This window comes from Micropterus salmoides, unplaced genomic scaffold, assembly GCF_014851395.1.
Source record: "Micropterus salmoides isolate LMB-PRFRI ecotype aquatic unplaced genomic scaffold, ASM1485139v1 Ms_hic_scaffold_4, whole genome shotgun sequence".
In the NCBI taxonomy this organism is placed as follows: Eukaryota; Metazoa; Chordata; class Actinopteri; order Centrarchiformes; family Centrarchidae; genus Micropterus; species Micropterus salmoides.
In genome coordinates this window covers 751,540-763,635 of record NW_024043372.1, presented here as the reverse complement: position 1 = coordinate 763,635, position 12,096 = coordinate 751,540, and the positions used below count along the sequence as shown (strand labels likewise).

The window sequence follows — 12,096 nt, the reverse complement described above, 5'->3', positions numbered from 1 at the left end:
AAGACACACAGACCTTTTCATACACATCTTTCATTTATTCATCTGCATCCTCGATGTCACCAAGGAGACAGCACACACACTGAAACAAGAAAATAACGGTAGAAGATTGTACGTATGATGTGATGTAATGATGTGATGTAACGATGCGTCAACAAAGAAACACACACCGTGCAGAGCTGAAGCAGCTCTTCAGTCTGCTTTGGGTAAAAGGAAATGCTTAAGTATCATCACGCTCGAGTGGCGTCTCCAGCGGCCAAAAGCTTATTTAATTCAGCCCCCTAAGCTTTTTTTAAACAGAGTTCCCAATTAATTTTTTAATTACTGCGCCGACTTGTTGACTCGCTCCTGACACTGGTTTTTAATTATGTTAATTTCCACACTTCTCATCGGCTCGCTCCTGCTGCTCGGGATGTTGAGTCAATGAAATGCCTTGTTGGCCTTGTGGCTACAGAGCAAAACACACCGGTTTACAATGGAGACACACACACTGTGCTCCCGCAACACTATGCACATCCACTAGTGCAAAGGAGCACACACACCCCGCTGTTTGGTTCTGCACTTGGGAATCAAACAGCAGCGGGCATTTTCACTGAGGGGTGTCCTCACTGTTGTTGCCAGCGGTTTAGACATTAACGGCTGTGTGATGTGTTATTTTGAGGGGACAGCAGATTTACACTGTTATACAAGCTGTACGCTCACTACTTTACACTGTTATACAAGCTGCACGCTCACTACTTTACACTGTTATACAAGCTGCACGCTCACTACTTTACACTGTTATACAAGCTGCACGCTCACTACTTTACACTGTTATACAAGCTGCACGCTCACTACTTTACACTGTTATACAAGCTGCACGCTCACTACTTTACACTGTTATACAAGCTGCACGCTCACTACTTTACACTGTTATACAAGCTGCACGCTCACTACTTTACACTGTTATACAGGCTGTACGCTCGCTACTTTACACTGTTATACAAGCTGCACGCTCACTACTTTACACTGTTATACAAGCTGCACGCTCACTATTTTACACTGTTATACAGGCTGTACGCTCACTACTTTACACTGTTATACAGGCTGTACGCTCACTATTTTACACTGTTATACAGGCTGCACGCTCGCTATTTTACACTGTTATACAGGCTGTACGCTCACTATTTTACACTGTTATACAGGCTGCACGCTCGCTATTTTACACTGTTATACAGGCTGCACGCTCACTACTTTACACTGTTATACAAGCTGCACGCTCACTACTTTACACTGTTATACAGCTGCACGCTCACTACTTTACACTGTTATACAAGCTGCACGCTCACTATTTTACACTGTTATACAAGCTGCACGCTCACTACTTTACACTGTTATACAAGCTGTACGCTCACTACTTTACACTGTTATACAAGCTGTACTCTCACTATTTTACACTGTTATACAAGCTGTACGCTCACTATTTACACTGTTATACAAGCTGCACGCTCACTACTTTACACTGTTATACAGCTGTACGCTCACTACTTTACACTGTTATACAGGCTGTACGCTCACTATTTTACACTGTTATACAGGCTGCACGCTCACTATTTTACACTGTTATACAGGCTGCACGCTCACTACTTTACACTGTTATACAAGCTGCACGCTCACTACTTTACACTGTTATACAAGCTGCACGCTCACTACTTACACTGTTATACAGCTGTACGCTCACTACTTTACACTGTTATACAGGCTGTACGCTCACTATTTTACACTGTTATACAAGCTGCACGCTCACTATTTTACACTGTTATACAGGCTGCACGCTCACTATTTTACACTGTTATACAGGCTGCACGCTCACTACTTTACACTGTTATACAAGCTGCACGCTCGCTATTTTACACTGTTATACAAGCTGCACGCTCACTACTTTACACTGTTATACAGGCTGTACGCTCGCTACTTTACACTGTTATACAAGCTGTACGCTCACTATTTTACACTGTTATACAGGCTGTACGCTCGCTACTTTACACTGTTATACAGGCTGCACGCTCGCTACTTTACACTGTTATACAGGCTGTACGCTCGCTACTTTACACTGTTATACAAGCTGCACGCTCACTACTTTACACTGTTATACAAGCTGCACGCTCACTACTTACACTGTTATACAAGCTGTACGCTCACTACTTTACACTGTTATACAAGCTGCACGCTCACTACTTTACACTGTTATACAAGCTGCACGCTCACTACTTTACACTGTTATACAAGCTGCACGCTCACTACTTTACACTGTTATACAAGCTGCACGCTCGCTATTTTACACTGTTATACAAGCTGCACGCTCTCTACTTACACTGTTATACAAGCTGCACGCTCACTACTTTACACTGTTATACAAGCTGTACGCTCACTACTTTACACTGTTATACAAGCTGCACGCTCACTACTTTACACTGTTATACAAGCTGCACGCTCACTACTTTACACTGTTATACAAGCTGCACGCTCACTACTTTACACTGTTATACAAGCTGCACGCTCACTACTTTACACTGTTATACAAGCTGCACGCTCGCTATTTTACACTGTTATACAAGCTGCACGCTCACTACTTTACACTGTTATACAGGCTGCACGCTCGCTACTTTACACTGTTATACAAGCTGCACGCTCACTATTTTACACTGTTATACAAGCTGCACGTTCACTATTTTACACTGTTATACAAGCTGCACGCTCACTACTTTACACTGTTATACAGCTGTACGCTCACTACTTTACACTGTTATACAAGCTGCACGCTCACTATTTTACACTGTTATACAAGCTGCACGCTCACTATTTTACACTGTTATACAGGCTGCACGCTCACTACTTTACACTGTTATACAAGCTGCACGCTCACTACTTTACACTGTTATACAGCTGTACGCTCACTACTTTACACTGTTATACAGCTGTACGCTCACTACTTTACACTGTTATACAGGCTGTACGCTCACTATTTTACACTGTTATACAAGCTGCACGCTCACTATTTTACACTGTTATACAGGCTGCACGCTCACTATTTTACACTGTTATACAGGCTGCACGCTCACTACTTTACACTGTTATACAAGCTGCACGCTCGCTATTTTACACTGTTATACAAGCTGCACGCTCACTACTTTACACTGTTATACAAGCTGCACGCTCACTACTTTACACTGTTATACAGGCTGTACGCTCGCTACTTTACACTGTTATACAAGCTGTACGCTCACTATTTTACACTGTTATACAGGCTGTACGCTCGCTACTTTACACTGTTATACAGGCTGCACGCTCGCTACTTTACACTGTTATACAGGCTGCACGCTCGCTACTTTACACTGTTATACAGGCTGCACGCTCACTACTTTACACTGTTATACAAGCTGCACGCTCGCTACTTTACACTGTTATACAAGCTGTACGCTCGCTACTTTACACTGTTATACAAGCTGCACGCTCGCTACTTTACACTGTTATACAAGCTGCACGCTCGCTACTTTACACTGTTATACAAGCTGCACGCTCACTACTTTACACTGTTATACAAGCTGCACGCTCACTACTTTACACTGTTATACAAGCTGCACGCTCACTACTTTACACTGTTATACAAGCTGCACGCTCACTATTTTACACTGTTATACAAGCTGCACGCTCACTACTTTACACTGTTATACAAGCTGCACGCTCACTATTTTACACTGTTATACAAGCTGCACGCTCACTACTTTACACTGTTATACAAGCTGCACGCTCACTATTTTACACTGGAGCAAAGCGTCATTTCATCAGTACCTGCACAGTGAATTAATTCCCCTCATCTTCCTTCTCTTTCTCCACAGAGCTGAAAGAAGCAGGACCCCGACACCGGCTCCTAGTACCGTCCCACCGTCCACCCCCAAACCCAACCTCCCCTCGCCCCTCTCACAGCTCCAGGGCTCTCCAGGGGTTCCTCTCCGGGTTCTCCAACGGGTTCTCTGTGGTGTTCTGGAAAGCTCCATACGCCTCGGGGCCTCGGACCTTCATGCGTCTCCCAGCGACAGAGTCCACCCACACCTCCACCCACCACACCACCACCACCGCCGCCATGAACTGTGAGCAGGAGTTTGGAGACGGGGCCATGGGAGTCACTCTCACGCTGCGCCTCCTCATGCACGGAAAGGTGAGCAGAGAAGGACACGTTCAAATGGATTTACAGGACAAGGCTCTAGATTTTCTGCCCACGCACAATGTGTCTGTCTCTGAAGACGACAACGGTAACCGTTTCTGTTTGTGTTTTCTCCACAGGAAGTAGGAAGCATTATCGGCAAGGTGAGTTTTTTTACTGCTCTTTTAGTTCACTGAAGGCAAAAGACAAAAGCCCGACCGGTGGGCCGTTAAAATGACCATGTGACCAGCAGAATATTATGGCTTTTACATCAGAACGAATCAAAGCACAGTTCAGATGATGGCGTCTGTGTAATGGTCATTAAAAAGCTTTTTTCCTCCCCCATCAATGAACCATGGTTTCTGCTGCTCAAGATTACATTGAGTGTAATCCTACTACAACCATGGAAAGTTGCCATGAAATATGCATTAATAGGGTGTAAAATTTCCAGTCAGGCCGTGTCACTGCGATCTCAGCGTACTGAAAGGAGCTGCTCTCCAGGGATGCGAGTCGGTTTAACTGTGGACGTGTTAAACAAACCCCGCAGAATATATCACAGCCAAGTGAAGTGTGAGGATGACCGCTGCCCTCACAGCACGTTCACTAACCCACGAGCCGAGCTGATTTCCTGCAGCATATTTTTACATTTTCCCCGTCCTCATCACTCACAGCGAGCGGCCTATTAGCTGCAGTGTCTGACATAAAGATGGCATGAAGATGACATCATTGCGTTGGGTGGCGTCAGGCGGTAGTCGCACAGCAGGAGCTGCTCTACAGGCCTTCCTCTCGTGTTACAGAGCTGCTGCTCCGGGGCGTCCCGGTGGCTGCTGAGTAACAGGCAGAAAGCATCGCTCGTTTATTTTCCTCAGGTGGTCCTGCAGTCTCCCGCTTCTCACTTGTTTCTCTTACAATAACAGCAGGTTTTATTGTAAGATGTCCTTAAATTCCAGATCACTTTCAAATCATTTCTTGGAAAGAATTGTGAAATTTGGCTCCAATTAGATGTAAAAACAGAGTCAGGTTGAGAGACTCGTGCACTGGTAAGCTACTGTAACCCAGAGTCAGTGCACAGCAAACAATGAGCTGGGGCCCCGTCCACACTACTACGTTTTTCTTTAAAACAGAGTTTTAAAACGAACACGATCTCCGTCCACAGCGGCGTTTTAGCTGCGTGTCAGAGTTGATCTCCGTCTGTATTAAAACGACTAAAAAACACACATCTAGTGGCCGTTCACGTACTCTGGGCACCGGTGTAAACATGAAGCAGAAGGTCTGTTCTGTAGTTACAGCAAAAGAATAAAGGAATGCAGAGGAGTGACTGTGGCGGCGGGAAACATTCGCAAAGTAAATACGGAGACGTGCACAGTACAAGTGTAGAAGTGTTATTTACACAGTACAACATATTTTAATAAAAACACCACAACTAAAACTCTGTCTGCAGCATTGTGTTTCTGCTTTGCATGACTGATAAGAGCCAATCAGAGAGCCAGACGTGAGCTCAGTTTTTGTCCGTCCGCACTAGAATGGCGTGATGGGGCAGTGGATAAGACACATGCCTTTGGTGTGAGAGACCCGGGTTCAGTTCCCACTGAGACCCATCCACCAATGTGTCCCTGAGCAAGACACTTTGGATAAAATGTAATTGTAGGCTGGCTGGGTTGGGCACTATGTCATTGTGCAATAAGTAGGCTATCGGGGTTATGCAATATGTTAGTCGTGTCACACAAGGGCTGTTGGATTGTTCAGTATGTCATCAGGTTATTTCACAGGTTATGTGAAATGTGTCATTTGTGCAATACGTAAGCTATTAGGGGTGTGCAATATCTCGTTGTGCTACATTGCGGGGAATGCAGCCGACAGGGTTATTCAATCAAAACTGGCATCAGAAGGAGTCACTGTGCTACTATACAGGGAACTGTCTAATGTATACGACAGCATGTGTTGTGTTGCATGAGAATATGTGTGAGAGATGTTTTATTTCTGTATTTTGTGTTGTCTTGTAAAGCTGCAGAACGGAGTGCAAAACAACTTTCCCTTCGGGGACAATAAAGTATATCATATCTTATCTTATCTAAGACTCTATCTCGGAGTCTTAAAATGGAAAACGGGGCAGCGTTTTCAAACTTCTCCGTTTTAGGTCTTCGTTTTCGCCGTTTTGGTCTGGACGGGAGGAGCAAACGTAACAAAATGTCTCCGCTTTAAAACGAAAACGCAGCAGTGTGGGCGGGGCCTGAAAAATGCAATAAAATATCAAAAAGTTTCCAGTAAAAACTGAAGGATTGCTAAATATTTGCTTACAGTTATTTCACGGATGATCAGCAGATTAATTGCGTGTGAGGGTTTAGAGGGAGAGCGTTATAACATCTGAACATGAAATCAGACTGACAGACCAATCTCCGGAATAAAGAACATAATCCCTTAGCTGCCACTAACAGTCTGAGAGAGGAGGTCGGTGTGGGCGGCCGATGAGTCCCAGACACACAAAGTTCGCACTGGTGTCTTTACTCAAGCCGACCTTAAAGATGCACCGTGGAGTTTTCTTCTTCCTCCTTCTGGTGTTTGTTGGTGCAGCGCTGTGTGGATCCACAGCCGGGGGAGAATAACTGTGATGCTGAATATAAACCAACGATAAGTCAGGGTCAGTTATCTAATGCAGGTACTAGATAACGTTCAAATGAAAACCTGGCCTGTTGTTTGTGAGAAGGCCTTGAGGCGTCATCACTGAACATAAAACGCCTTTTTCATCTTTCACTCTGGTGATAAATCTGCATTATTATTATTTTAATAAAACCCTTTGTAAACAGCTGTGTGTTTCCTGTCCTTCCACAGAAAGGGGAAACAGTGAAGAGAATACGAGAAGAGGTAAGACCTCCCCCCCCCCACCCTGTATCTCCTCTCATCTCTGTCCATCTCCCATTAATCCACAATAACAGCCCACATGCATCCTGATAATTACGCCACCATCAGAAAGCAGTGCAGTTCTGTGCAAATCCATTCTAACACTGGGAGAAACAGGAAGCACGGGCACCGTTTAATAAATTTATGTACTCTGCTGTACATAAAAGGTGCTTTTATCCGAATCCTAACCACAGATTCAACAAGAGCAGAAACCCGTCCCCCTGCATGTGGATCCCCGTCATGTCCACCTGTTTATAGAATGCAATTTAAAAATGTGAAGGTGTATTTTGTATTTTTGGCCGCCTGCTGGGATGTTAGCCATGTTGACGTGTACATATTTAGCCGTCTTCGCTGTCAGCCTGTAAAAGTGTAGCTCGACCTGGAGCTGTAAGCGTGGAGCTTCCCTCTGGAATATCTGTCTCTGCTTCCCGTCGCTTCAAGGAAACACAGATGCAAATAGAGAGAAAGACAAAAGGCGAGACTTGAGGGAGAGAGCCAGAGGGACGCTGAGACAAAAAGTCAGTGAGAGGTGACAGAATTACCCGTGAAGCAGGAAGTAAGAAGGCCGGTGTAAGAAAACGTGTGATGAAAAGCATCAGCAAAACAATAAACATGCAGAAAGCACGACATTTATTAAAGTGTAAGCCAACGTATCATCATCAAGAGCAGTGGGTGAAATGAAGATATCACTGTGAGTCAGCTCGGCAGAAATGAATGCAGCATTATTATTGCAGCGTATCTACTCTTTGTTAATAAGGTTATGAATAATAATATTCGCAAATATTATATCAAAAACACTCATCTGAATTTCCGTTTGCCCTCAGGACGCCTGAGGTATGGCTTAATAATGGAAGAGAATATTGTGTACATGTAAATATATAAACTGACAACATAAAGATATACAACAACAAAGATCAACAACAAATATGTGCGACGAGATGAAACAGTATTTACATGTGCAGAGACTTTTGTATCATTTGATGAGGCTAGTCGCAGATGGGAAGAAACTGTTTTTGTGGTGAGAGGTTTTGGTCCTGATGGACCGCAGCCTCCTGCCAGAGGGGAGAGTCTGACAACAGTTTGTGTCCGGGGTGGGAGGAGTCAGCTGCAATCTTTCCTGCTCGCCTCAGAGTCCTGGAGGCGTACAGGTCCAGAAGAGAAGGAAGATTTCTAGCCAATCACCTTCTCTGCAGAGTGAATGAGGCTGCAGCCTGCCCTTGTCCCTGGCAGTGGCAGCAGAGTACCTGATGGTGATGGAGGAGGTGAGGATGGACTCCATGATGGCGGTGTAGAAGTGCACCATCATTGTCTTTGGCAGGCTGAACTTCTTCAGCTGCCGCAGGAAGTACATCCTCTGCTGGGTCTTCTTGGTGAGGGAGGTGATGTTCAGCTCCCACTTGAGGTCCTGGGAGATGATGGTGCCCCGGAAGCGGAAGGAGTCCACAGTGGTGACTGGGGAGTCACACAGGATGATGGGGGAGGGTGGAGCTGGGCTCTTCCTGAAGTCCACGACCATCTCCACTGTCTTCAGAGCGTTGAGCTCCAGACTGTTCTGGCTGCACCAGGTCCCCAGATGGTCCATCTCCCACCTGTAGGCGGACTCATCCCCACCTGAGATGAGCCCAGTGAGGGTGGTGTCACCCGCAAACTTCAGGAGCTTGACAGACTGGTGACTGGAGGTGCAGCTGTTGGTGTACAGGGAGAAGAGAAGGGGGGAAAGAACGCAGCCTTGAGGGGAACCGGTGCTGATGGTCCTGGAATCAGCTTCATGTGCTGCTTCAGTGACCCACCTGCAGGTGGAGTCAGGCACGCTCAGCTGAGAGAGCTTGTCCTGCAGCAGGGCCGGGATGATGGTGTTAAAAGCAGAGCTGAAATCCACAAACAGGATCCTGGCGTAGGTTCCTGGGGAGTCCAGATCAAGCCGCCCAAACGCAGCTTAAGAGAGAGAGAGAGAGAGAGAGAGAGAGAGAGAGAGAGCGTGCGCCCACTGCGCTGTGTATTTGTCTACTAGGATGATGGCTTTATTTCCTCTGAGATTCTGTGTCTTAACTTTTAATATGGTCTTAAAGCCTAAATACCTTTCCACAATCAACTCTTAAATGTCATAAACATTATGCAGTTCTTAGTTTTAAGCATTTGATAAAAGGAAAGAAAAGTTATTGTTAAACATTTCATAGGCACACAGCAGATGAAAGAGCATCTTAACTAAATTTACTGTTGTTAAACATTCTTGTTTAAATATATAAGAAAGTTTCAAGAACCTGGCATCGGATTACAAACACAGAGTAATATAAGTTAAGCACAAGGAGAGGCAGTTAGAACAATGGCATGTAATACTTCTTTTGTCCCCTGGGGGGACACTGGTGGTTAGGGTGGACCCCGCCTTTCGCTCGATGTTAGCTGGGATTGGCTGCAGCCCCCCGGGACCCTGTACACGGGGATAAGCGGTTGACGATGGATGGATTAATTCTTGACTCAGGAGTTGGGAAAATTGATTATTTAATGCATGATAATATTTCTGTGCCATGTCATTTCTGAAACAAAGCATTAGTTAAACATAGAACGCAGGCAGGAACGTAACTGAGCCTCAGGAGAATGAAAAGCACTTTAAATTAACTTTCTTTGTGGTTCCTTCTTTTCAACATAGTTTCTGACAAGAACAACATGGTAATTAAACTACTCAAAACTGAAGTGAACGACTAAATAACTGTTCTAGCTTATTTAGCTAAACAGAGCAATAAGGCAAGTTTATAATGCTGTCTGCTTTTCCTTATCAGTTTCACATCGGCGTGAAAAGGGACAGGGTTCTTTGATGTCTGAGGTCATTTGAAAAGGGGGACATCGTTACCTTGGTTACCTGTCCCTCTGCTCGTCCTCGTCCAAAAAGGTCCTGGCAGCCTCAGGATGAGGTTAGTCTCTGGACAAGCTTGATGTTGTCATGTTAACAGTCATGCATAGAGTCCGTTATCTCACCTTCACCGGAGGGGGTGGGTTTTATGGTCGAAAACAGCACTTGGAGTGGAGCAAACCTTTCACAGCCCTCCTTTGGGTATTTAGGGCCTGGAGTCAGCCCGTCTGTTGAAGGGTTGGTACACTACATTATATTATGACTAGTGAAAGCTCAGCTGGCTGGCGTGTGACGAGATCTCGGGAGATTAAAATGTGATGCGACTTCTCGTCTCGCAAGACTCAGACAATCGGCACTTTTCTCACGCAGTGAAAAACAAATGTGTAACTGATAACGTCGACTCACAGAGCGAATAAACTCCGCCCAGCTGATGCGACACCGGCGTACGCCCTGACAGTAATCAAATTAAAATAAATTCATTTCTCATTGAGGTGAAAAGCAGCCACAGTCACATTTAATCATCTTACCCCACTCTACCCTAATTCAACATTGAAGATTATTTAAATAAAATAGTGTTGAAAACTGGTCTCGTGAGTGTCTCGTCACAACCCCGGTGGCCCACTGGCCCACTGGCCCTGCGAGCGACGACATAACTACTGCCACTGACCTACACCTTTAACCGTGGTAACCGTGCAGAAGACAGATGGCGACAGCTGTAGCCTGAACACGACATCTGAGATCAAAATTCCACAGATGACAACTAGCCTAAAAACATCTCAAAGTTATTTTCACTATTAGAAACTAATTTACATTTTTATCAAACGAGTAAAACTAGATTAAAATCAGGAGCCAAACATCGGGTGGAACCCTGGACCGTCAGGTCGCTCGCTGCAGCTGGATGAAGACTCAACGTGTGGATCTATAACTTCTGACGGTCATCTCCATTTAATTCAGAACACGGGCTCATCGTGTTAAAGCGTGCAACACCTGACGTGACTAGACAGAGTATTATATACTGTAGGTTTATAGAGAGCAGAGGTGCAGAGATTCCCAGAGGACAGTCACTGTAAAGCCAATATTTTCCCTGTCCAAACAAACAGACTGAGACTGGAAGTCAGAGAGGAATGGATCAGTGAGCCGTGTGCTCGAGGAAAAATGTGCATGGGGGTGCATTTAATGTAAAACAGCTACCTCGGATTACACTGCAGAAACAAATCCTTATTGTTGGGTCCCAGAGAAAAAGCCTCTGAGTCAGAACAGCAGCAGCAGAAAGAGAAAAATATGTGAGGAAAGATTAAATTCAGATTTTCTTTAACAATGGAGCGGGGCTCAAAAATAGGTCACACAACTCCTTCCGGTGTTTCTCAAACAGAAAACAATCCTCCACTGTGTTTTAATGAGCCTAAATTATCTCAATTTAGTCCCCTGCTTGCCTGGAAAAATGCTAAATAATAACCCAGAAATCCACTCGGGAGGGAGGGAGGAAGGATTTTAGAAACGCTCGTCCTCAGAGAAATGGTTTGATGACTGCACATGAATCAGCAGCGAGCAAGGGAATAAAGAGGGAGGGAGGGAGTTATGTTCCCGTTTATCTGTCAGGGGAATTTGAAGTTCACTTGTGAAATGGCACAAAAGATATTATGTGAATCAAGCGCAGGATTTCAGATCGTAGGAGTCATTTTTAGAACAAATTCTAAAGTCTAACTGCTCTTACTTTAAACCCGACTTGTCAAGGAAGCATCCTCATTAGCGATCTGTCTGGGTGTTGTGTTTGTGTCCTACTCTGGGCTCTGCTGCTGCAGCTCCTCTGTAAGAAGCGAGTCAAACACAGCGAGTCTCCTCCCGTAACATTACGGCTGTTCACAGCATGACGCCGAGCTGCAGTCTGGACTGATCAGAGCTCTCTGGGACTCCAGGAAAGATCAGTGAACACATCCGGTTCAGCCACGTGCTGCCTGACCTGCTGTCAGTCTCCTGATGTCCTCTGTGGGTCCCTGCAGCCCTGATGATGATGCAAGGTGATAGGGCTGCACAAAGTTATTAATTCAGAGAATACTGATTATGATTTTAGTTTCCCGCAATTAAATGAACATGATCGAGTGTGATGTCGCCGTTTAAAAATGCGTGGTCTGCTCATGGAAAACTCTGCTGCAAATCTAGTGCTTCCTAA

General features: G+C 45.0%; 1 protein-coding gene across 2 annotated transcripts in view; it reads left to right on the top strand.

The window, feature by feature from the left end:
- The window catches only part of LOC119886743 (poly(rC)-binding protein 4-like), a 165,538-nt gene that overhangs the window by 72,488 nt on the left and 80,954 nt on the right, over positions 1 to 12,096 (top strand). For both annotated transcript variants that reach the window (XM_038697678.1, XM_038697679.1), the window contains exons 3-5: positions 3,876 to 4,195; positions 4,321 to 4,344; positions 7,010 to 7,042. In XM_038697678.1, coding sequence (XP_038553606.1) covers positions 4,058 to 4,195; positions 4,321 to 4,344; positions 7,010 to 7,042 — 195 coding nt within the window. In that variant the 5' untranslated portion in view covers positions 3,876 to 4,057. The remainder of the gene's footprint in view (positions 1 to 3,875; positions 4,196 to 4,320; positions 4,345 to 7,009; positions 7,043 to 12,096) is intronic.